This window comes from Capra hircus, chromosome 12, assembly GCF_001704415.2.
Source record: "Capra hircus breed San Clemente chromosome 12, ASM170441v1, whole genome shotgun sequence".
NCBI classification, from domain to species: Eukaryota; Metazoa; Chordata; class Mammalia; order Artiodactyla; family Bovidae; genus Capra; species Capra hircus.
The window spans coordinates 7,425,029-7,451,242 of record NC_030819.1 but is presented as its reverse complement, the minus strand read 5'-3'; the positions used below and the strand labels follow the sequence as shown (position 1 = coordinate 7,451,242).

The 26,214-nt window shown below is 45.5% G+C and overlaps 1 protein-coding gene across 3 annotated transcripts in view; it reads left to right on the top strand.

Annotated features, from left to right (window-relative positions):
- Nucleotides 24,216-26,214, top strand: part of TPP2 (tripeptidyl peptidase 2) — a 58,819-nt gene continuing 56,820 nt past the window's right edge. Inside the window, exon 1 of one of the 3 annotated variants that reach the window (XR_001918923.1) lies at nucleotides 24,216-24,593. Coding sequence is in view for 2 of the 3 variants with exons in the window: in XM_018056380.1 (XP_017911869.1) it covers nucleotides 24,429-24,593 (165 nt within the window). In the remaining variant the exon portion in view is untranslated. The remainder of the gene's footprint in view (nucleotides 24,594-26,214) is intronic. The other 2 variants (XM_018056380.1, XM_018056381.1) reach the window with 2 other exon arrangements.

Below are 26,214 nucleotides of genomic sequence, written 5' to 3'. Positions count from 1 at the left end.
ACCGTAGAGGGAAGTCAGGAACCAGTTATTTCCTTATCATGCAGTTGTTGTTGTTGTTGATCAGTCACTCAGTCAAGTCTGACTCTTTGCAACCCCATGGACTGCAGCATGCCAGGCTTCCCTGTCCAGCACCAACTCCCAGAGCTTACTCAAACTCACGTCCATCTAATCGGTGACGCCATCCAACCATCTCATCCTCTGTTGTGCCCTTCTCCTCCTGCCTTCAATCTTTCCCAGCGTCAGGGGCTTTTCTAATGAGCCAGCTCTTCACATCAGGTGGCCAAAATATTGGAGTCTTAGCTTCAGCATCAGTCCTTCCAATGAATATTCAGAGCTGATTTCCTTTAGGAGTGACTGGTTTGATCTCCTTGCAACGACTGAGTTTTAAAAAAAAAAAAAAAAGCTAAACTCAAGTAGTTTTAGGAAAGGGTTAAGAAGCACAAAGGGAAAAAAATCTCCAACACAAATCACATTTACACTAAAGAATCTGGCTATTTTCAGACAGCTGAATCAGATGCTTTAACCTTTTGTAGCATCCTACGCCCACCTCTGGTCTGTGTCTTTCTCCCACTGGAAAAATTCTCCAGTTCATTTAAATTAGCATGACAGTTTACCAAGTGGGTTCATACACATTATCTCATTTGATCTTCGTAGTAATCCACACAAGAGGCGGGGATCATTCCCATTTTATAAGTGAGACTACTGACACAGGGAGATAAAGAGACCAATGTGAAATTCAGCTCAGTTCAGTCGCTCAGTCGAGTCTGACTCTTCGCGACCGCATGAATCACAGCACACCAGGCCTCCCTGTCCATCACCAACTTCCAGAGTCCACCTAAACTCATGTCCATTGAGTCGGTGATGCCATCCAACCATCTCATCCTCTGTTGTCCCCTTCTCTTCCTGCCCTCAATCTTTCCCAGCATCAGGGTCTTTTCAAATGACTCAGCTCTTTGCATCAGGTGGCCAAAGTAATGGAGTTTCAGCTTCAACATCAGTCCTTCCAATGAACACCCAGGACTGATCTTCTTTAGGATGGACTGGTTGGATCTCCCTGCAGTCCAAGGGACTCTAGGGAATCTTCTCCGACACCCCAGTTCAAAAGCAATTCTTCTGCACTCAGCTTTCTTTATTATCTAACTCTCACATCCATACATGACCATTGGAAAAACCATAGCCTTAACTAGACGGACCTTTGTTGACAAAGTAATGTCTCTGCTTTTTAACATGTAACGTGAAATTACACAACTCAGTTAACAGGGTCAGAACCTGAATTCTAGACTTTGGCTCATTCCCTAATTCACTCTGCCTTTCTGTAGACTCAGGTTACTGACATTCAGGAAGTTCCTCCCAAAGGATTTAGTGCAGAATATCTCAGTCTCGACACTCTGGATGCTTTGAGCGGGTGAGTTCTGGGGTGCTGTTTGTTGGTGCAGGGAGGACTGGCCCATACATTGTAAGAAGTTGACCCGCATCACTGACCTCTCACCACTAGATGGCAGTAGCACTCCTACCTCCAGTTCAATTCAGTTGCTCAGTTGTGTCCGACTCTTTGCGACTCCATGGACTGCAGCACGCCAGGCCTCCCTGTCCATCGCCAACTCATCATCACCTCAAGTTGCAACAACCCAAAAGGTCACCAGACTTAGCTAAATGTCTTCGGGACAGGTTGGCGAGTAAAACCAATCTTGTAGAGAATGCCTGGTTTAGTTTAACTGAAACTCCTTCAGAAGCACCTGAAGTGCTTCTTAAACCTCAGATGGCCCTGCCCCAACCCCTGAGTTTCTGATTCAGTAGGTCTGATTCAAGACCTGAATATTTGCATCTCTAACAAGTTCTCCCGGAGAAGGCAATGGCAACCCACTCCAGTACTCTTGCCTGGAAAATCCCATGGATGGAGGAGCCTGGTAGGCTGCAGTCCATGGGGTCGCTAAGAGTCGGACACAACTGAGCGACTTCACTTGCACTTTTCACTTTCATGCAATGGAGAAGGAAATGGCAGCCCACTCCAGTGTTCTTGTCTGGAGAATCCCAGGGACGGCGGTGCCTGGTGGGCTGCCGTCTATGGGGTCACACAGAGTCAGACACGACTGAAGCGACTTAGCAGCAGCAGCAGCAGCAGCAACAAGTTCTCCAATACTCTGGCCACCTGATGCAAAGAGCCGACTCATTGCAAAAGACTCTGATGCTGGAAAAGATTGAAGGGGAAGACAGAGGACGAGATGGTTGGATGGCATCACTGACTCGATGGACACAAGTTTGAGCAAACTCCAGGAGATGGTGAAGGACAGGGGGGCCTGGAGTGCTACAGTCTACGGGGTCAGTCACAAAAAGTCAGACACAACTAAGCGACTGAACAACAAGTTCCCAGGTGATGCTGCTGCTGGTGGTTCAGAGACCATCCTTTGAAAACCCCGTCTAAACCACTTGTGAAGTCAAAAAGTATATCCCTAAAAAGGATGCTTGCTTTTTAAAAGATTTCATTAGCAAACAATGAATAATGAAAACAAAGATTGCCTTGATCCACAGTGAAAGTGAAAGTCGCTTGGCCTCCTGTCTGACACTTTGCGACCCCATGGACTATACAGTCCATGGAATTCTCCAGGCCAGAATACCGGAGTCGGTAGCCTTTCCCTTCTCCAGGGGGTCTTCCCAACACAAGGACTGAACCCAGCTCTCCCGTATTTCCCGCAGGCAGATTCTTTATCAGGTGAGCCACCAGGGAAGCCCAAGAATACTGGAGTGGGTAGCCTATCCCTTCTCCAGCAGATCTTCCTGACCCAGGAATCGAACCAGGGTCTCCTGCATTGCAGGTGGATTCTTTACCAACTGAGCTATCAGGGGCTGATCCACAGCCTGCAGTTCAATATGCAACATCTTCCTAGACACCCAAATGGGGTTTCCATTATTAACACATGGCCCTTGAATATTATTTAAACAAAAAGCACTCATGCTGCTAACAGGAAAATACCTCTTACGTCTCCCCAAGCTCTTTATGAAGTTTTAAAATTTATTAGACCTTCAAATTCCTCTTATGATACAGGAAAGACGACACTCTAGCTTTTTTTCTTTCCTTGCTCACTGCTACTAAAGTTAGCAGACCAGATCAAGAGATGGCATGAATAACACTCTCCCTCTCAGAATTATGGAGAGGACCTTATTTTATAATGAATTTAAAGTGCTCTCCCTGAGAGAAAGAAATTCTGAAGTCCTGGGTGTAGAACTTTTCATAGATGTTTTCAAGAGATAAAGCAGGTCTGTTTCAGAATAAAAGTTCTTTTTCATTGCTTCCTGCATTTTGTTACTGTTGTTTAACAAATAAGTTGTTGTTTATTGTTGGTCGCTAAGTCGTGTCCAACTCGTTGCCACCCCACAGACTGCAGCACGCCAGGCTTCCCTATCCTTCACTATCTCCCAGAATTTGCTCAAGCTCATGTCCATCGAGTCAGTGATGCCATCCAACCATCTCATCCTCTGTCACCCTCTTCTCTTCCTGCCTTCAATCTTCTCCACCATCAGTCTTTCCCAATAAGTCAGTTCTTCACATCAGGTGGTCAAAGTATTGGAGCTTCAGCATCAGCATCAGTCCTTCCATTGAATATTCAGGGTTGACTTCCTTTAGGATTGACTGGTTTGATCTCCTTGAAGTCCAAGGGACTCTCAAGAGTCTTCTCTAGCACCAAAATTAGAAAGCATCAATTCTTTGATGCTCAGCTTTCTTTATGGTCCAACTCTCACATTTGTACATGACTACTGGAAAAACCGTAGCTTTGACTATATGGACATTTGTTGGCAAAATAATGTTGAAGTTATTATGAAAATAATTGATGAAGGGACAGTTGCTTATTTCTTCCACCTTAACAGAGGAAAAAAAAAAGTGATGTTTATGTAATGTGACTAGAAATTCTCTTACTGTAATGGTGCTAATTGAAATACAACAAACACTTTTCTGTTGCATATCTTCCTTTTGAAATCTAAGTTAGCATTTTAAAAACTAAGCATTGACATTTTAACAGCCAATAATTATGTAATTATAGCCTGTATACTTTTAAATGATTGAAAGGGTAATGGCCCAGGAGAAATGTCTTATAATTAATGAAATGTTTTTATGTGAAAAATGGCAAAATGACTCAAGGGTGAAGCAGTGAAAATTTGCAAATTTATTTCTTTGAAATAAGCTCACTCTATATTCTATTTAACTAGGATGTGCGCGCGCAATGGGTAATTCAATCAAATGGTAGCTTTGCAAAATAAATGCATTTTAATGGCAGTCTTTTTTTAGGTTGGAATATAACTGCTTTGTTTCTGCTGTACAGCAACGTGAATCAGCTATATGTATACATACATCCCCTGCCTCTTGGACCCCCCTCCCCTCTCCCCATGCCACCCTGCTAGGTCATCGCAGAGCACGGCGCTGAGCTCCCTGTGATACACAGCAGCTTCCTACTGGCTATCTAATTCCCACGTGGTAGCACGTGTACATCAATGACACTCTCTCAACTCATCACCCAAGAAAGGAAGTACTTCAAGCCCCAGCCCCCTAGCTTTTTCCTTCAGCAGTGCCCCCACCACCACCACCCTATGCCCTGCCCCACCAGGCTGGGGCCTGGTTCATAAGAACCTGAACCTCAGACCACTTTGAAGAGCCAAAGAGATTCCTGAATGAACCCCTGCTGTTAGGACACTCCCGATAATAGTGTGGGGACCAGCCTCACAACCGTTATAACCAGGAGGAGTTCAACTCCTCCATCTCCTGAAATATCTATTGTAGGGGCTTCCCTGGTGTTTCAGACAGTTAAGAATCCACCTACAATGCAGGAGACCAGAGTTCGATCCCTGGCTCAGAAGGATCCTCTGGAGAAGGAAATGGCAACCCCCTCTAGTATTCTTGCCTGGAGTATTCCATGGGCAGTAGCCTGGCAGGGGACAGTCCAGGGGGTCGTAAAAGAGTTGAACACAACGGAGCAACTAACACTTTCACTTTCCTTTTTCTCCTGAAATGTCTATGTAGGTTCTCCCCTTATTGCTCTTCTGTTGAAAAATTGGTTTCATTATAGCTATCATTTAGTCATAGAAAGGGAATCTAATCCCCTGAAACTTATCAATCAGGAAAGGAAACCTAAGACAATTATCTGAGTGACTCAAATAAACAACTGCTTCCACTGTTTCAGCATAGGAAAGAAAAAACAGACTTGGCAATAATCTGATAACAAAAAAAAATCTGGCCATTGCAATACCTAAGGTGGATTTTATCTTAAATTGTCCATTTGTGCTGTCTTCAAGATGGTAAAGAGTCTGCCTGCAATGCGGGAGACCCGGGTTCAATCCCTGGGCTGGGATACCCTGGAGAAGGAAATGGCAACGCACTCCAGTATTCTTGCCTGGAAAATCCTATGGATGGAGGAACCTGGTGGAACCTGGTCCATGGGATTGCAAAGAGTCTGACATGACTGAACAACTTCACTATCAGCCTAAACTAAACAAATCATATTTTGTTTACATCACTACATGAAGTGAAGTGAAAGTTGCTCAGTCATGTTCGACTCTTCGAGACCCCATGGACTGTGGAATCCTCTAGGCCAGAATACTGGAGTAGGTAGCCTTCCCCTTCTCCAGGGAATCTTCCCAACCCAGGGACTGAACCCAGGTCCCCCACACTGCAGGCAGATTCTTTACCAGCTGAGCCACAAGGGAAGCCCAAGAATACTGGCATGGGTAGCCTATCCCTTCTCCAGGGGATCTGCCTGACCCAGGAATTGAACTGAGGTCCCCTGCATTGCCAGCGGATTCTTTACCAACTGAGCTATCTGGGAAGCCCTATAACATCTCCTCATAACAGCTTGAAATACTCAGACTCTATTGTCTGAATATCTGAGAGAAATATGCTTCTATCTCAAACCATGCACACGTTTCCCTCGCTTGCCTACTTCCCACCAGGGTGGCAGACTGCCTAAGAGACACTGTGTGCCATCAACTCGTCTCTTGGCCGACACGGAAATTCAACAAGAAGGAGCTAGCCACATGCCTAGCGCCAAAGTGACACGGAAATCCTGGTGCTGTTTAACATGTAAATATTGGGTTGGCCAAAAAGCCTGTTCAGGTTTTTCCATATGATAGTACGGGAAACCCAAATGAACATTTTGCCCAGCCCGATATTTCAGTGACAACCATGGAGATTTGTAAAAGGAAAACTGAGTTGGGAAAAAACATGTGATGCCTTCCTTGATTTTGTTTCCTCAGTACCATGTGTCGCAAACTGTTCATGATAATGGGCATGAAAGTTGAATCAGGCACAGTCTTTGCCTCCAAATATTTCATGCTCCACTAGGAAGCAGAGACAGAATATCACCAATCATTGTAGCTGTTGACTAGGACTATTCACAAAAATGCCCCAGGAGCTTTAAGAATAGAGTTGAAGGCCCCAAAAATGGTGGAGGGGAGTGAGTGGGGATGTGGGGGCCTGGAAGATGAGTGGCGTAAGATAGAAACTGCATCATTAACTTGAGGCTTTCCCTGCAGTGATTACAAAGGCAAGTCGCTCATGTATTGGCACAGCTACTTCATATTTTAAGAAGGGAAAGTACACCTAAAGTGGTGTAAAAACAGCCTAAAACCTGAGGCGTGTTTAAACATCTTAATTTTACCCTTTTAATATTTAAAGCTCAAGTCAGCGCTTGTTATGTATTAAGTTTCTGTGTTTATGAATCTCCCAAGGTGGCTTCTATTAAATGCCTGGTTTCTTGAGTAGCAGGTATTCTCCTGTGTTTAGTCTCTCAGCCTCTCAAGAGCTCACTGTCTCTGCCCACTGTTTTCTCTGCATTTCTCTGCCCCCTGAGGTTAATAATAATGAGTCAGTGTGAAACCATCATAAAACACTTTAAGTTGCCCTAGAAATGAAAATCTCAATTATTGTGATTAACTAAGCCCTCTGTGGAGAAATGGAGAATAATTGGGGGCTGCTAACAAATTTAGGCAAAGTAATATCCTAAAATATGGTTTCCTTTCGCATCTCTTCAGTTCTGTGTTAATGCTGCCTGGCATTCTAGCACTATTTCTGGGTGAGAGGTAGCCACCTCTTCCATCTCCTTTTATAATAAATGGGACAACAAAGACCATAACAGCTTCAGGACAGAGTCCAAAGGGAGCCTTGGAGTAGAGGCGATTTTGAACCAGAAACAATAGGAGGAACAGTTCCAGAAATATTTGCAAAGCAGAAAACTGACATCATCACTAGAGCTTTGTGAGAGAGCAAATGCCATTTTACCAAGACGAGAACAGAGAGTCCTACTGACATTCTAATGGAGCTATATGCGTGCATGTGCAAGTGTGGATATATTCCAGAGATGAATGCATGCGAAAGTGAAAGTCGCTCAGTTGTGTCCAACTCTTTGTGATCCCCTGGACTATACAGTCCACAAGGCTCCTCTGTCCACAGAGTTCTCCAGGCAAGAAGACTGGAGTGGGTTGCCATTCCCTTCTCCAGGGAATCTTCCCAATCCAGGGACTGGACCCAGGTCTCCTGCATGGGCAGGCAGAATCTTTAGTGTCTGAGCCCCCAGGGAAGCCCATACTCTATATATGAATACACAGATAATTACATACACATTTCTATACATACATACATAATATACATTTGTACAGATACTATATATAATACTTATATATAAAGATATCTATTTGTTTATGTATACAAAGTATATATGCATTATATATCTTATATATGTGTGTATATGCTATGTATACACATATACACATATGTCTATAATGTACAATACACACACACTGTGTATATATATAGTATATGTAAGTGTATATATTATATATAGTAGTAGTAATTGTTGTGCATACTCAGTCCTGTCCAACTCTTTGCAACCCCATAGACTGTAGCTGCCAGGCTCCTCTGTCCATGGGATTTTCCAGGCAAAAATACTGGAGTGGGTTGCCATTTCCTCCTCCAGGGGAGCTTCCGAACCCAGAGTTCAAACCCTTGTCTCCTGAGTCTCCTGCGTTGCAGGCAGATTCTTTGCTGTTGAGCCACTGGGGAAGCCCTATTATGTATAGCACACATGTGTATACATGGGTGTGTGTATATATAGTATACATATGTGTATACATGGGTGGGTGTTTGTGTATATTTAGTATGTGTGTGTATATATAGTATATATAGTATGTATGTGTATGTATATTTAGTATGTGTGTGTATATATAGTATACATGTGTGTATACATGGGTGTGTGTATATGTATATTTAGTATGTGTGTATATATAGTATACATATGTGTGTATGTATATTTAGTATGTGTGTGTATATATAGTATATATAGTATACTTGTGTATATGTATATTTAGTATATGTGTGTATATGTAGTATACATATGTGTGTATGTATATTTAGTATGTGTATGTATATATAGTATATATAGTATATATATGTGTATATGTTATATATATATATCATATATGAAAGCATGTCAACAGTTGCACAGAGGAAATTTTCCAGATTTGCAGACTAACCAGGGAGGTTCTTTCATGCAATGACTATCAAAGCTTTGTGACACAGTAATGAGATATTGTCTCCATAAGCTCTAAGGTGTTTTTAAATCACCTTCTCACATGAAACTATCTACAGTGTTGTTATTGTTGCTCAGCTGCTAAGTCATGTGTCCAGCTCTGAGAGCCCATGGACTTCAGCATGCCAGGCTCCTCTGTCCATGGAATTCTTCAGGCGAGAACACTGGAGAGGATTGCCATTTTGCGTCTCCAGGGTACCTTCCTGACCCAGGGCTGGAATCTGCATCGCTTGTTTCTCCTGCATTGGCAGGTGGATCCTTACCCCTGCACCACTTGGGAAGCCCCTGCAAATCTCACCATCTCGTTTCCATTGCGAACCATGTGTCTCTAGTTACCTACTCGAAACAAAGCACAGAGACTTAGGACACAAAGGTAAAGACGTGTGAGATCCTTGAGAATGATGGGAGTTATATCTTATTTATCTTTGTGTTCTAATTATCTAGCATTGTGCTTTTCTAAAATGGACACAAATATCCCTTAAAAGAACATAATTCAATTCAAGCCAATAGCGTTCTCACTATTCACTGCCTACGTAAATACATTCATGAGTACCAGGCTAATTACAAAACAAATGGGAAAAAAAAAAATAACTGTAATTTGTAGTCCTTGATCTCATGGAGGTTGCAATCAGCTATGGAAACAAACACATAAAGCGATCCAAGAATAATAATCCAACTCTTTGGGTCGCTTAATGAGGGAAAGGCGAATTTTTCCCTATAGATTTTCAGAAGGATGAAAATGAGCTAAATGAAACTGAAAGTCAATTTATCAACTGCTTCTTCATTGAACATGCAAATCTGTTCAGTTACAAAGACCTCTGAATTTGATTCATAGGTTTGCTATTTTAGTTAATGGAATGAGGCAGAAATTAACAGAGTGACATCATAAGAAACTCAAATGGGAAAAACAAAACAAATAAGCCAATGTTGATTCACTTGAAATTTAACATCATCTAATCTGGGGAAATATCCTAAAGAACTGAGGGATTGCTGCCCCCAAGAGGTTAATCAAGAACCTCCAGAATTAAAAGGATGACTCATTTAAGTTCAAGAGTCAAACAACTGAGAAGTGAAGACGTAGGGTTGGCCTTATTTTATAAGAAAGGGAGACCCAAGCCCACTAATTCTGGAAGGAAGAAAGAAAAGAAGGTTGTACGAAGCTTGTCAACAAGGAGAGGAGTTTGTAGCAAAGGAAAGAATAGAAGGTGTGTTTTGCTCCAATGAACATCAATGGCGACTTCTTTGGGGAGTCTTAGCAACTTCTAAGTTTTTTCTTTGGTCACTTTTGCCCTTATTTCTCTGTAGATACTAGTGTTTAATAACCGTGAAGCATACCTAAGGGGCTCTGTCAGTTCAGTCGCTCAGTCGTGTCCGACTCTGTGTGACCCCAGGGACTGCAGCACGCCAGGCTTCCCTGTCCATCACCAACTCCTGGAGTGTGCTCAAAGTCATGTCCACTGAGTCAGTGATGCCATCCAACCATCTCATCCTCTGTCACCCTCTTCTCCTGCCTTCAATCTTTCCCAGCATCAGGGTCTTTTCTGATGAGTCAGTTCTTCACATCAGATGGCCAGAGTATTGGAGTTTCAGCTTCAGCATGAGTCCTTCCATTGAATATTTAGGATTGATTTCTTTTAGGATGGACTGGTTTGATCTCCTTGCAGTCCAAGTGACTCTGAAGAGTCTTCTCCAACACCAAAGTTCAAAAGCATCAATTCTTCAGCGATCAGCTTTCTTTATGGTCCAACCCTCTATGCTTATTTCAATTATTTAAGAAAAGCTATGGGGTCTTGTCTTACTCAACAATAGGCCAGAGGAGGGTAACCTCCATCAGAATTAACCCTTGGCATTTATTTCCCTGGTGGTCCAGTAGTTAAGACTTCCAATGCAGGTGACACAGATTTGATCCTTGGTTGGGGAATTAAGATCCCACATGACCCCAAGATTCTGTCAAAGAAAAAAGAATTAACCCTTGCATGTAGTAGAAGTGAAAGCCTATAGACAAAATCTCTGTACCCGGGAGCTCCTCTTAAAGTAATAGGCAGAAGGAAAGGAGTGTGGGGCCCAGACTCTTCTTGTTGTTATTCAGTTGCTACATTGTATCTCACTCTTTGAGACCACATGGACTGCAACCCCCAAGCTCCTCAGTTCTTCATCATCTCCCAGAGTTTGCTCAGATTCAAGTCCACTGAGTCGGTGATGCCATCCAACCATCTCTTTCTCTGTCGTCCCCTTCTCCTCCTACCTTCAATCTTTCCCAGCATCAGGGTCTTTCCCAATAAGTCAGTTCTTCTCGTCAGGTGGCCAAAGTATTGGAAGTTCAGCTTCAGCATCAGTCCTTCCAATGAATATTCAGGGTTAATTTCCTTTAGGATGGACTGTTTTGATTTCCTTGGAGTCCACGGGATTCTCAAGAGTCTTCTCCAGTACCACAATTCGAAAGCATCATCTTAAAACACGAGTAGTTTAATTACCAAAAGTCTCTAATAGCAAATTGTCATCTGTGTCAGTTTCAGGAACTCCTCGTATTAACTCAAACTTCTAACATTCAGTTAGAAAAGCGTATGTAAATCAGGTGGGCAGAAAGAGGAGACAGTGGATGCTGAAAACAACCTTCATCTCTGTCTTTGGGTGTATCTGGGATTTATGCTTAGAGAGTCACATGCCCACCAACTTGAGAGCTTTGTTGTAAATGCTTTGCCCCTAAGTACAGTTGACTTATGCCTCCCTGTTCCTGTCCTGACACCACTTTGTAACCCCACACAGAGGGACGGGTCATGTAAACTCCTTTGCCAACTCACACATGTACTGATGCTCCTCCAGCCAAATCCACGTCATCCAAGATGAGGACTGCATCCCCCTTTGCACAAAGACAATGTCCACACCAGGCAAGCTGAGTGACACGGAAACCGAATCTACCCCTGCGAGGTGCCTTCCTTCCCTTAAGAGCTAGAAGAGGCTGGTCAAACTGGCTATGACAAGAACTCTGCAATACCAGGGCTCTGAAAGCAGAAAGAGCTGCAGAAGGGAGAGGGGAGAAGATTAACAGCAAGCAGATGGACGCTTATGATGGAGCCACAAAGATGGGATCCAACGAATCTGGAAGTGAAGGTAAATCAATTTTAGGACAGATGTTGGCTGGTAAGGATGGAGCCAAGACAGTCAGAAGCAACAGCTGAGGATTCTCTAGGCAAAAAGCCCAAAATGAGTTTAAGGGGAAATTAGCATGTTTAAAGGGGTAACTTAGAACTCACTAGTTCTAACATGGTTGCCATTTGTTGTTGGTTAGTCACTAAGTCGTGTAGGATTTTTTTGTGCCCCCATGGACTGTAGCCCACCAGGCTCCTCTGTCCATGGGATTTCCCAGGCAAGAATCCTGGAGTGGGTTGCCGTTTCCTTCTCCTGACCCAGAGACTGGGCCTGCGTCTCCTGCTTGGCAGGTGGATTCTTTACCACATAGTGTTTGGTCCTAAATTCATCTTCATCAGGTGGACAGTACAAAGAGCATTGGATGTGTTCTTAGACTTCCTTTAATGACTAAATTACCTCTGCCTCATTGCATGAAGGATTTCACAGTGGTGATGATGTAGGTATTGAGCAATAGAGAATTTTCTGCTATAGCAGTAAACAAGGGTGTCACAATCATCCGCCTTTGCAGCCCTCCACCTTGAGCCCTGAGGGAACTCAGGGCTGAAAAGAACACCTGCCTTCTAGCAGCCATCAGAGGGCAGCCACTCCCTGCTTTGAGCGCTGAGGAAACTCGGGATGTGAAAACACAGGATACTGGCCGCAGAGAGTTGAGGTGCATATCAAAGGAATGACCTCAGAGAGCCCTGGCTCTTGCCTCTTCTCAGAGAAAAGCCCTAAATCCCTGGACATATCCAGTTTCTTTAATTAGCAGTATCTTCTGATATTCTCAAGTACCTGTCCTTTGTTGCGAAACTCCTACATTCCCTAGCTCCTCCCCTTGCAGAAACTTGCTGCAGCTTGGAGCAGTTTCTCAGAGCTGCCTGAAATGCTGTCTCACGGGCTGAAATAAAACTTAACTCTCGTCTCTGACATTAGGCTTTTTTTTTTTTTATCACCAGTATCCATGCCAAACAGGCATGTTGTCTTAAGCTCTGCCTTTCTGAGCTTCATACAGAGATTTGTAATACATCATCCATAGACGTTTATGAAAATGTCTGTAATTGCGGGGAAGCCTCATGCTCAGTTGTGTCGGACTCTTTGCGACCCCATGGACTGTAGCCCGCCAGGCTCCTCTGTCCATGAGATTTTCCAGGCAGGAATATTGGAGGCGGTTACCATTTTCTTCTCCAGGGGATCTTCCCAACCCAGGAATCGAACCCGAACCCAAACCCAAAGCCAAGTATCCTGTGTCTCCTGCAGGCAGAGTATCCCTGGCCTTCAATAAATGTTGTTTTTTTGTAGTTGTTGTTATTGTTTTGGTTCAGACTAGAAGTTCAGACTACACACAAAAGTTAAAATCAGAAAGAACTTTTAATGTGGAGACACTTCTGAAGACCCAGAGGGAGTTGAACACAGATGTGGAAGCCATGGGGTTGTAGTGAACTCAAAGAGATGCTGCCAAGATCCCACTGCAGGAAGCACTGGGTCCCAGCTGCTGGCTGTGAGGTCGCAGGCAGCCTCCGCATGTCAGCCCTATGAGATGGAGTCTTTCCTGCCATAGCAATAAACAAGGATGCCACAGCCATCAGCTATTCTGGCCCTCAAATGTGGATTTCCGAAACCACAGGCCGCCCAGGCCAAAAACAGTCAATGCCTGTGATCTGGTAGCCCAGTCTGCCACCATTCCCCACTATGAGGAGGAGCGAAGCAGGTGAAAAATCAGATCACAGGATGCTGGTCCCAGATAGCTGAGATACTCATTAAACGAATGATTTCAGGAAGCCCAGATTCTTGCATTTTCCCATACATATATATAGCACAACAGTGCTATATATTTCTTAACTTGAGATTTCCTGGTTTTCCTTAATTAACAGTAATCTTTTGGTGTTCAGACTACCTGCCCCTTATTATAAGCTTCCATATAACCTGATTCCACATCCCTCATCCCCACCTCCATCCTCCCATCCCCCCCCCACCATTGTTTATAAGTAAATTTTCAGCTTACCATCAAAAACCAGCTATGAAAACCCCCTTTGAGGTTCAGCTTTGTTAGCCTATTTTTTGAGTTAGAGTGGAAAGTGATTTTTCTGCTGAGCTAATATTTCCATGTGTCTGCATCAATTTTTATCTCAGGAGTAAATCTTTTCAGATATTTGGTAAAGAAATTCTCCTCTTTGATCACTTCACTCTGAAATTAAAACAGTGACTATTTTTAGTTAGCAAAACAAGCTCTTACCTTGTATTTAAAGACCCTGAATCCTCCAGAAATAGACGGTAAATGTGAAACACCTTACTAAAAAAGAAGTGTAAGCAGCATCTCGTTTGGAGAGTACCCGTTCCAAAAAAACTGATTCAACGGCAAAGTGAGGACGTTTTTAGCATGCTTTCCCAGCTGAGACCAAACAGATGCCTTCCTGTTTGAGGGGGTGCCACAGGGAATTGTCTGAGCAGTCGTCATGTACGTATGCTCAACAGGATTCAGCGTAAACAATGGGAAACTGCACTCTGGTAGGAAATTGACGATATTAGATTGTTTCCTGGGATAGATTCATACTTAGAAATACAGGGATGGCTTGTTGTCTCAAAGTTTTCATCTCTCTAGCCAGAACGGTGTGTTTCCCGGGTAGAGCAGTGGTAAGGAACCCTCCTGCCAAGGCAGGAGATGCAAGAGACCTGGGTTTGATCCCTGAGTCGGGAAGATAACTTGGAGATCTGGACTACTGGAAATGGCAATCCACTCTCGTATACTTGCCTGGAAAATTCCAACGACAGAGGAGCCCGGCAGGCTGCAGTCCATGGGGTTTCAAAAGAGTCGGACACGACGGAGCACACACATGTACGTGTAGGCAGAATGGTGGGCTGCAAAGACGACATCCAGGATGCCAGTCCTAGAAACCATGAATCCTAAACATTTATGAGGTACCTATTGTGCGCGAGACACATTGCTCAGAAAACCTAAGAGGCTATTGTATGAGACTTCTTGCAAGTGACCTAGCTTTTAATGCACGCAGTGCCCGGCTCTGCCTCGCAGCCAGGAGGAGCCTGGCATACCACCTGCCCCCACCAGTTTGGGTGCCTTCCTCTATCCCCAACTAAGAAGGTTGTACATCCTGGGGAATCCACTGAAGTGTCAAATCTGGGGGACGGGGAGGGTGGTCCCTCAGGAATGAAGAGCTGCAGAAGATGGAAGTGACCCGGGAACCGTGGATGACAGTCCACAAAGGACCACGCGCCAAAGTCCTACAGGAATGTCATAGCAGTCGTCCTTCTGTGGTTCAAGGATGATCCATCCAGCTGTTCCTGACAGCGAGTGTCTCCCCTCTGCTCCAAATTAAAAACAAACAAACAAACAAAAAAAAACAGTTCCATTGCATCTTTCTAAAAGAGAAAGGGTCAATTAGAAGTTAAGGAGCATTCCAAGTTTCCAAGGTTGGTTTTGCTTCCCTGGTGGCTCAGATGGTAAAGAATCTGCCTACAATGCAGGAGACCTGGGTTTGATTCCTGGGTCGGGAAAATCCCCTGGGGAAGGGAATGGAAACCCACTCCTGAAAAATCCCATGGAGAGAGGAGCCTGGCTGGCCACAGTCCACGGGGTCGTAAAGAGTCAGACAGGGCTGAGCGACTAACGCTTTCCGTTTCTTTTGTTTAAATACTTGACATAACTTCTTAGTTTTTTATGTTTCTAGCATCCCCTATGCTTTTTGTCCTCTAGCACCTATCAGACCAGCATCTTTAGGGCGGTGCTCTGCTGAGACTGATTTACCAGAGTTCACTCACTGCAACAGAATCACAAGTTACCCAGCAAGGTGGGACACCAGCCTGTCAAGGCAAATTCTAACCAGACGGTGGCACTGTTGCAAAGGCAAAGCCGAGGGAATAAACCTAAATGAACTGGTTTTGATAAGCAACATTTTCCAGAGTTTACACACACAGACACAGAAACAGAATTAAAGCTTGTATATGACATTTTTATCCCTGTTAAGGATAACTCTAATTGTAGAACTAAACGCATATTTTACCCCTGCGGCCACTGCAGCACGCTCTCCTACAATGTGTAGCTTTGCAGTTTACTTTCTTCTATCGTCAGTTCTCAGTTGTGAATATCACAATCATTTAATCACTAAGAAACAACTGAAATGGTTAAAAATTGGGAATGTTTCTAAAAATTTGGTATATTCATGGAACTATATAGAGATCATGTATACAAATCTTTTAAACTCTGAAAATGAGAATAACGCAATGCTTGATGAAAAGTTTGTATATGAAATTCTAATCCATAGTAAAAGTCTAATTTTGGCTATTGGTCTCTATTTCAGAGCAGTGGAATGACAATGCTTTTAATTGTAATCAAAGGTGCAATGAGGTATCACCTCACACCTGTCAGGCTATTATAAAAAAAATTTTAAAACGAGAAGTGTTGGCAAGGATATGGCAAAATTGGAACCCTTGTACACTCTTGATGGGAATGTTAAACGATGCAGCTGCTATGAGAAACAGTTCAAAGGTCACTCAAAAAATTAAAAATAGAACTACCAGGTGCTCCGGGAATCCCACTTCTGGGTATATATTCAAAGAATTGAAATCAGGATCTTGACGAGACATCTACAGTCCCATGATCTTTGCAGCCTTATTCATAATAGCCCGGATATGGAAACAACCAAATGTTCATCAACAGGCAAATGGATAAAGAAAAGTTAGCGGATATGTTGTCATGCTTCTAATCGCTCAGTCATGTCTGACATTTTGTAATTCTTTGAGACTGGAGGTGTATTTGGTTAAAGCGAATTAATTTTTAAAATTCTAAGTTCTAGAAGTAGTTAAAAAAAAACAACTTATCTGTCCATGTTATGTTTCACCAACAATGGAGCAAACTGTCTGATCTATTTATCTCAAGAAAACAGGTGTTTAAGGTCTCTTTACTACATGCCTCAGTTGATTTTTCTTCTATTTAGTTATTTCTTTCGGGCTGAGCTGGGTCTTCATTGCTGCGCGTGGGCTTTCTCTAGTTGCTACTTCGTTTCGATGTGCAGGCTTCTCTTTGCCGTGACTTTTCTTACTTTTCTTTGATTCAGTGAGCATGGGCTCCAGGGACGCAGGTCTCAGTAGCTCCATGGCACGTGGGATCTTCCTGGGCCAGGAATGGAACCGGTGCCCCTTGCATTGCAAGGCAGACTCTTAATTTTCCCTGCACCACCAGGGAAGCCCAGCCTCAGTTGATTTTTACAGCCTGTTTCTTACAAACTAAATAATCCTTTTTTTGAAAAATTGATTTGCCTCCTCTCTGGAAGTCTTATCTTTAGGTGGCGGAATGCCAAATGATATGATCAGCCACACACATTGAGTCACTACGGCATCTGAGCCAGCTGTAATAATAGTGATTATTTGATTATTTATGGTCTCTGTGGAAGGTACTTTTTCTCATTTAACCCTGATAAAACCTTCAGATTTGTAGTTGAGGATACTGAGGCCTTCTTAAAGGTCATGAAGCTAATGAGTGGTGGAGCCAGTCCCCAGAGGCAAGACCCCTTAGCTTCTAAGTGCTTTTATTCACAAATTCTTGGCCTCTCTCCATCAAGTCAGGAAACTTGGGCTCATCATTATGCTGTCTGTGCTTAGCTGCTCAGTCATGTCTGACTCTTTGTGACTCCATGGACTGCAGCCTGTCAGGCTCCTCTGTCCATGCGGATTGTCCAGGCAAGAATACTCGAGTGGGTTGCCATGCCCTCCTCCAGGTGATCTTCCCGACCCAGGGATCGAACTCAGGTCTCCTGCATTGCAGGTGGATTCTTTACCAGCTGAGCCGCCAGGGAAGCCCTAGGACCATCATTAGGACTGGCCTTTAATTGGATACTGAACCTAACAAGTTTTCCTGGCACTCTGAGTTTGGGCAGGTGGATGGGACTTCAGAAATCCCATGCAGGTGTGCAAATATCAAGAGCTGCAGTGGTTGGGCTGGTCTGGCCTGTGCCCGTCCTGTTGAGAGAGACCTGCGGCTCTGAGATGCCCCCTTCAGTGACATCCCAGAGGGCAGGAACTGTCCTTGGGTAGTTCCTGCATTGCACAACTTAATTCATGTCTGTCCACGTAAGTGTGATTTACTGTCCTGGGATTCAATGGGAGCAATGTGTTTGCTAACTGATACACATAACAATGAGGGGGGAACAAAATAAATACCACATGCTCTGTTCTAGGCAAAGCTCTTTCAATTAAGTAAGACGAAATTCCAAAGACTATGAAATAAAAGTGTTTAATATAAGGAGGGTGGCTCAGTGGTAGAGAATTCACTTGCCAATGCAGGAAATGAGGGTTTGATCCTTGGTCCGGGAAGATCCCCTGGAGAAGGAAGTAGCAACCCACTCCAGTATTCTTGCCTGGGAAATCTCATGGACAGAGGAGCCTGGCGGGCTACAGTCCAGCGGGTCACAGAGAGTTGGACAGGACTCAGCGACTAAACAACAACATGGGGGGGATCACCATAATCAAACCAAAAGCAGCAGCGCAGTGGGCTAGGGCTTTTCAGAGAATATGATAGCCCTGGATAATGGAGTGTTCTCAGCCCCACAGCAGTGGGGCTCAAGAGCCAACTTTCAAGAACCTCACTCCAACCCTCCATCACACACTCACGCCCGTCTGCTTCTTTCATCCGCCTGAGCACAGGACGACCCTTAGTCTCTTCAGCTACAGCCAGATAGAACATGGGGACATCCTTGCTGCCCACACAGCAGGGACCGTGCGCCTTGTGTGAAGGGAAGCCTCAGCTCGCCCCATACTTCTTAAGTGAGGACCCACCATCTCGATCTCCACAAATAATCAGTCCCAATTCACTGCATGTATTTTGTGTGTCCGTTAAGTCTACCGGCTCCAAACCTCCTCTGGAAGCCAATGGATTCGCTATCCTGCCCACTTTCTACTGATTCTGCAGAAGGAAGGGGTGGTCTCTGGTCCCAGCAACAGCTGGTCAGAGGGGTAAAGGGCAGCTCTGGTACCAGAAACAAGAGGAAAATGGAGGGAGACTTACACTGTGGCTTATGCTTGTTTACCTGCACTAAATATCTGCAGTTAAACACATCTCATCTCTCCCAGTATTTATTTCCTTCCAAAGGCACCTCTCTCTCCTATGTGAAAAACTCACACTTGTCCTATTTATATAACACTGACTCTATTTCTCAGGAACTGACAACTCTAGCCTTAGTATGCTAAGAGCACATGCCCTGGGGGACATGTTTAAACTTTCCTAGATTAACTGATTAATAAAATGTACTGTTTTGAAATTGATTCAAAATCTCCCCTCCACACCCCCCACCGACCAGCCGTAACTACAAAGGAAGGGGGCTCCATTAACTCTTTCCCATTCAAACGAGTAAACTGAAGTCCAGAGAGGTTCACTGTCTTGTTAAAATCACAAACCAATGAACTAGGACTAAAGGTCAAGTCTCCAGATTCCTAAAGCCAGCTCCCAGTTCAGTTCAGGCTCTCAGTCGTGTCCGACTCTTTGTGACCCCATAGCCTGCTGCATGCCAGGCTTCCCTGTCCTTCACCAACTCCCAGAGTTTGCTCAAACTCATGTCCATTGAGTCGGTGATGCCATCCAACCATCTCATCCTCTGTTGTCCCCTTCTCCTCCTGCCTTCAATCTTTCCCAGCATCAGGGTCTTTTCCAATGAGTCAGCTCTTCGCATCAGGTGGCCAGAGTATTGGAGTTTCAGCTTCAGCAGCTCACATCCATCTCCCAGTACCAATTTCTGCGTGGGGGAGACATGAACGGCCCTCTGACATGCCCCCCCCAAACAAGCACATGATCTTCACCTTTTCAATTTTTCTAGGATTTTTCTCCCCACTTCCCTTTGCCCTGAAAGGCAAGACTGTCCTAAACGTTTGGCTCCAGGCTCTGGGTTTATATCTACTCCAGAAATTCTTCACCCTACTGCTAGCCCTAGGAGGCATACAAGCAGGTATTTTTCATATGTCGTCCAGTTTCCCCTCAATATTCCCAGCAGGAGTCTTGATCCAAATTATCTAGTTTATTATTTCTCTTATTGAAGTTTCTCGGAGCTGGACCTGTGTTACATTGTTTAATTGAGTTCGGAGGTAGAAAGAATAGAAATAGAAATAGAGAGGATGGCAAGTATCACTTAAAGTATTTAGAATCATATAAATCTTAAGACTAAACGAATAGATATTATTTATATCTTGGCATAGTGAATGTTTGGTATGATGAGCAAATCTTTTGAACTGAGGCATCTTTGGAACGGCCTTTATATGGTTATAGAATCTCCCACATTATCAGTCCTGCCTGCCTATGCAAGAAGTCAGAACTGAATCTGCCAGCCTCCTTTACAGCTAAGCGCAGACCTGGGCCTTAAACTTTGAGGAACACATTGGTCCATCCGGCTGTGCCCTGGAGATTGTCCAGACAGTGGGCGTGTACGCGAGGCAAGGACGGCCTTTGCCTCCGGGGGGCGGCAGTGCTTAAGTCTAAAGCACCTGAATCTCCGTTTCTCTGGTGTGAGCTGTTGTAATCCGCAACCTCCGAAAAGCAGACGTCAAGCCTGGCTTCGGGGAGCAAAGATGCTATCGGGGAAATGCCTGGGCGAGGAAAAATGGTTAAGAGTCCACCAAAGGTTTGGGAGAGCCGTGAGGGCGCGATGCGAGCCCGCCCCCGAGTAAAGACGAGAAAAGCCAGCGCTGGGTGCCCGGCAGCCTAGCGAAGGCTTGGCAAAGCCGCCGGGGGGAGTCCTCCAGCCCCAGTCGACTGTCAAGGAAGTTGCTCATCTCACAGGGCCCGAGCGTCCCTCCCGTTCCTTCTCCCCGGGATCATCGCCCGGGGGCGGGGCCGGGGGCCGCCCACGGGAGGAGGGGCCTCGCTGGCAAATGGCGCTGAATTGCCAAGCCCGGCATCTGGACACGTGGGATGCTTTCCCAATCTCGGCGCGGCCTGGGATGCTTGATCAAAGGATATTCTGTAAATAATACGGTGCCACAATAGTTACAAAGCAGGTGAGTCAGGGGAAGAGATTGCTGTTGCCCGCTCCTCTGCCTTGGCACGCTGGCCCCCCTCCCCGCAGGTGATGCGGAAGGGAGGTGGGCCTGGAGACACCTGGCACAGCGCTTCCGGCTCCGACAGTGCTGCGTGGGAAGGTGCGGGCGTCCCGCCTGGCACTTCACTCCGGATACCAGGCCTTGCCCTCCTGACCCTGCCGTGTTCCGTCCTCCCCTTCCTCCTCGTCCCCATTCCTAAGCCCTCGTTGTGTTTATCTGTATCTTCATTGTTTCCTCGGAGAGCCAATGATGGATGAACCGTTGAGCTGTTTGTCCGGTTTAGCAAACGGACTGAGCATTGAAAGAGTTGCCTTAGCTGGGAATGTCATTAAATCCAGAGAGCAGCCGGTGTAAAAACAGAGTGAAGAATACTGGGGCTCCAAGACAAACCATAAATGACTTCGTCCTGAGCTCAAGTGATTTCAGAGGTTTTAAAAAGCAGTGGTCTTCAAACTGTGGTACAAAGTCCTGGATAACTTCAGTCCAATCAGTTTCCAAAGGCTTAAATGTCCTATCTCCTGTTTTCCAAATTGACCTGCTTGAAGAAGTGCCTGTGATGGAAGGACATACCGCCTTCCCACCTGTTTCACAGCTGGGTCTCCTGCTTTAAAGATAAAAAGGCACCTTACTATGGCACATCTCCTGCAGGTGAAACAGCTTCTTGGACATCAAATCAACGGACGATTTGAAAAACCGTCAGCAAAATCTTTAATCACAGCCCCAAAGCATGCATCTCATGCATCTTTTTAAGACCTGCATTTTCAATAAGAATTTTCTTTTTGTTCTGTAATTTTTATCTTAATCAAATAGTAAAGCTTAGGATGTGTATTGTTTTGATCAACCTGCCAATAATTGAGAGATAATCTAAAAGAAAAATATTAACATTTTGATCCCAGGAAAATTTTTAAAATATTAACATACATATTTTTGTTGCAGATAATAAATGATCAATAGGACTTTCCATTATAAATATAAATTACATTAGGATAAAATTCTGTGTAGAATGATAAAATTTCAAGAAGAAAGCAATGTCAAATGTCTGATTGAATTTAAATGGAATATCTTCACGTATATAAACGCACAATGCTGTGTCAAACAACAAGAGTGTCAAAGAGTAAATTCAACTAGCTACATTTAAATGAATGACATAGAAGTTTAAAGAAAGTCAATATTTATAAAATGTCAGATATTACATTCCTCATTCCTTGAGAGTATGATGACAAATTCTGTTATATTAAAACTATATAAGGTACATAATCTTTCTAAAATATTTTTATGGGATATGTAAGCAGAATAAATTTTTTAAACACTGTTACAGGAGTCTAATAAAAAGCCTGCCACTTTGGTTTCGTAGTGAACAGTTCATTCCCCATCCATTCATTGGGTGACACTCCAGCAGAGCTCGACTGGTGTGGTAATCAGAGACAGACAGAATAGAGATCCAGCTTTTTCATCAATTCATTTTGTAACCTGTGGCAGTCAGTAAACCTGTCTATCTTTGCTCTTCATCTGTAAAATGAAACGACTGGACAACAGTTGAACAGTTGAACAGTTGAACCTGGAAGCTATCCCATCCACTCTGTCACCATATGTTTTTCTTGAATGTCTTCTGAGTTTGTCCTTCTCTTTTCTTTCTCAATCACTGTAAGTCCTTTTTGAGGTAACATAAACACAGTTGGGAGTAGGAAGGAAAACTGTTAACTATCCTGTTTCCTCTTCACTAAAGAGAACGTGCTTCTCTAAGACTTACGGAGTAGAATGAACGGGCAAGTAATCAATTCAAAGAAACTGCACAGCCTTTACGGTAATTTTTGAGACTTCATGGAGAATCCCCTAATCCTGTGAAGTGGAGACTGGTGTACATAGGATTTCCCTTGACACCATGCATTCATAACCTGGAGTCCATGATAGAATCTGAGGGGTTCAAACACTTGAGTAGAAAAAGATAAATACAGCTTAACTTCCACTAAACTTTTAGTTAAGTATTTCCTTCAATTATAGATGTAGGTAATAACCGGAGTGGTATTAGCATTACCGTTTGTTCCTGTGTCAGCCATAAAAATCAGCTTCTTGTCATAGTACAGGTCTCAAAATATCATTTATGCTCTTTACTATTGTGCAATTACGGGCACTTATTAGATTTGGCACTAGCTCCTGTTTACGAAAAGAAGCATATGTGTAACTACATACACACATGTACAAAACTATTTCTGTATAACAAAGTTTTCATATTTTGATAGCTATTTCAACATAATTTCTTCTGTAATTCTCTATATTTTATGAGTTGAAAATTGTTCTGAGAAGCTGACCTTAAGGCTGACCAGACTGCCAAAAGCATCCATCCTTGGCACATCCTCACAAAGACTGAGATTACCCTGGCATGAATACAGACAGAAAAATCATTAACGGGCCACTGGGGCAGCATGGAGCAATTGATAGCAGCCACTCTTAATCTGGAAAATTGCCAATTACGGCTCTATCAGGGTTTCCCTGGTGGCTCAGATGGTAAAGAAATCGCCTTCAATGCAGGAGACCCAGATTCGATGCCTGGGTCGGGGAAGATCCCCCCTGGAGAAGGGAATGGCAACCAACTCCAGTATTCTTGCCTGGAGAATTCCATGCACAGAGAAGCCCAGCAGGCTAGATCCAGTCCAAGGTTCGCAAAGAATGGACAAGACTGACTTTCACTTTCAGCTGAGTGACGAACCCTGAGGATCAACCAGGAACACCAACTTAGAGAGTCGGGGCCGGCGGGGCGTTGGGGGGGTAAGAAAAAGGAAAAAAAAAAATGTTTTTCAGAAATCCCGGAAGCCCAGGGTAAGACAGGAGGATAGGAGGGGCCCACTTCGGGAAGCTACTTTGTTACTGGCTACCGAGGGCGATGGAATGGCCAGCAACCCGCTTCCTGTTGACTGCAGACTGCAGCCCTGGCCCGTGCCCACCACCACCATCACCATCCTTCAAAGGGACACACCTTCGAGACAGGGGAACACCAGCCCGACACCACTGAATCAAAGAGCTCCCAACCAGAAAAATCACTCCCACTCTCCCAAATCAAAAAATTGATCTCCTGGCTTTTCGCCAATATCCGACACACCTAAGGGGTTTAAGCGAGCTCGCGTGGGCTCCCTTTGCTCGGGGTCCACCCGGGGGGTTCCGCCGCAGCTGACCGCAAAGTTTCATTCATCCACACCTGCATGTTCAGAAACCATCGACTGTCAGAAGGGGGCTTCCCGCTTCTCCAGAGGGCAAGCCCCCACTTAGCCTCCACTTCCTTCTCTGTCCCCGCGGTGGGGCGGGGATACGCGGACGCTCTGCTTAGAAGCCGACCCGCCCCCTAAAAAAAATATCTCCGCCCCGTGCGTCTCTCTGGTTTAAGGCCCCCCGCCCCGAGGGCTCCAGCCCCCCGAACCCCTCTGGCCACGCCCCAGGCTCCGCCCCCTTTTCTGCGGCCCCGGGTACCTCTCGGGCTCGGCTTCCGGAGAGCGGCGCCGTCGGCTCTGACGTAGCGGCGCGGGATTGGCCGGCCCTCCCTGACGGCTCGGCTATTGGCCGGAGGCTGGCCCCGCCCACCCCGTCCGCACCTCCCCTCCTAACCCAGGCCCGCGGCCGCCCGGGTTGTCCTCGCGCCGCCGCTTGTCCGCGCGCAGCCCGGCCGTTTGCCTCCCTGCCACCCTGCAGCCTGCGTCCATGGCCACCGCAGCGACCGAGGAGCCCTTCCCTTTCCACGGCCTCCTCCCGAAGAAGGAGACCGGGGCCGCGGCCTTCCTGTGCCGCTACCCGGAGTATGACGGGCGAGGGGTGCTCATCGCCGTCCTGGACACGGGGGTCGACCCCGGGGCCCCGGGCATGCAGGTGCGGCTGCCGCCGAGGGCCCCAGCGCGGGGATCGGGGGCGGCGGGGGGACGCGGGCCTCGGAGCCCCGCTGTGCGACCGAGGGCGAGCTGGGCGCCGGGGAGGAAGCCTTGGGCTGGGAGGCTCGGGGCCCGGGGCGCCCGGGCCGGGCCCCGATGCCGGCCCAGACAAAGCAGCGGGGCCCGGCGCTGTCGTTCGGGGCGCCGATCGCCGACCCCCCACCCCCGGGAATCCCCTTTCAGCCTGGGCGCCGCCAGGCCCCGGGGCCGGCGGGCTCCCTCCTGCCCAGCCCAGCGCCCTCCTCCGCCGCCGCGGCTGCCTCGTGGAGCCAAGCGGCCAATGCCCGTTATTTACCATTTTATTATCCTGGGGAGGGTGGTGTGGTGCTGGTGGGGACGCTACAGAGAAGGGGCAAATCAGAACTTTAAGTGGGTTTTTTTTTTTTTCCCCTGTTTTTTCTTACTGTCGTTCGGGTGATTTGATTTGGGGTGGAGTGTTTTTTTTTTTTTTAAATCTCGAAACAACGAAAGCCGCCGGTTTCAAGAAGATAGTCAACTTCCGGAATTGTTTCCTCCGGTAGTTTTGTGTGTGCTATTTTTAAACCCTCTTCTGCAGTGTACTAGTTTAGGGTCAGCCGAAACGCAGGGCTTATTAGGCTTTTACGTAGAGAAGAAGCCGATTGAGGTTGTTGTTGTTGTTGTTGTTTTTGCGAGCTCTTCCAGGGTGCATTCAATTATGCTTGCTTTTTTTTTTCTTTTAATTTTTCAACCTCAAAATGTAAGACCACGTACTTTGTGATTTTTTTAAAAGACGATTTTGTTTGACCTTTGGAGTCGCTGAATCAAGGTACCCCTTGTGAAAAAGGTAATTTTTTAAAAACGTTGTATCTCCGTTGAAAGCCTTCTGATTAAAGTTTTCAAAGTTTGGCTTTTGTAAATTTAGCCTTAGACTTGCAGGGAAACCGAGTAGTCAGCAGAACCTTAGCGTTGCTCAAGGTCCCATCTCTTGGACGGCTAACGGGGCTGATTGCTGATCTCTTTCCGTGTCAACCCTTCACCTGTATGGCTTAAAACCCTGAAGTTGAGGGATTCTCTCATGCCTCTGCCCTCTCAAATCCTTGATTGTGTTCTCTTATAAGCGACATAGCAAGCATTTGGGAAGTTAGGGTGTAATTCAAGGGGAAGAAGAAACAGGTCGGCTCTGTAGAGAATCCCCCTGCGGGTGTCTTGCTTCCTCCCCTTAATTCTTGAGCAGCGGTCTGGAGTGCCAGTCACCTGCTTCTGGCCCTGCCGGGCAGCTCTGGAGCCTCGGAAGAGAAGCAGGTGACGCCTTCCTCCTGCGCTGGAGTGGTCCAGTTGTGTTAATAACTCCGGAGACTCAGAGCAGTGACAGCCATCACCTCCTCGAGACTTTATTCCCGGGTAGTAATGGTTTCCATTCCGGGGTGGTGTGTGTGTTTCCTTTTTATAGGGATAAGTGGGAGGAGAACAGCTGGAGGACATGGTTCACTGGCTCTTTTGTCAGGATAATAAGGGGATCGGAAGAGTTTGGAGGAGTACTGTCTGGGGATAAGACGCTTTTGTAGAATATCCCAGACCTGCTCATCCCGTCCTTCCGTTCC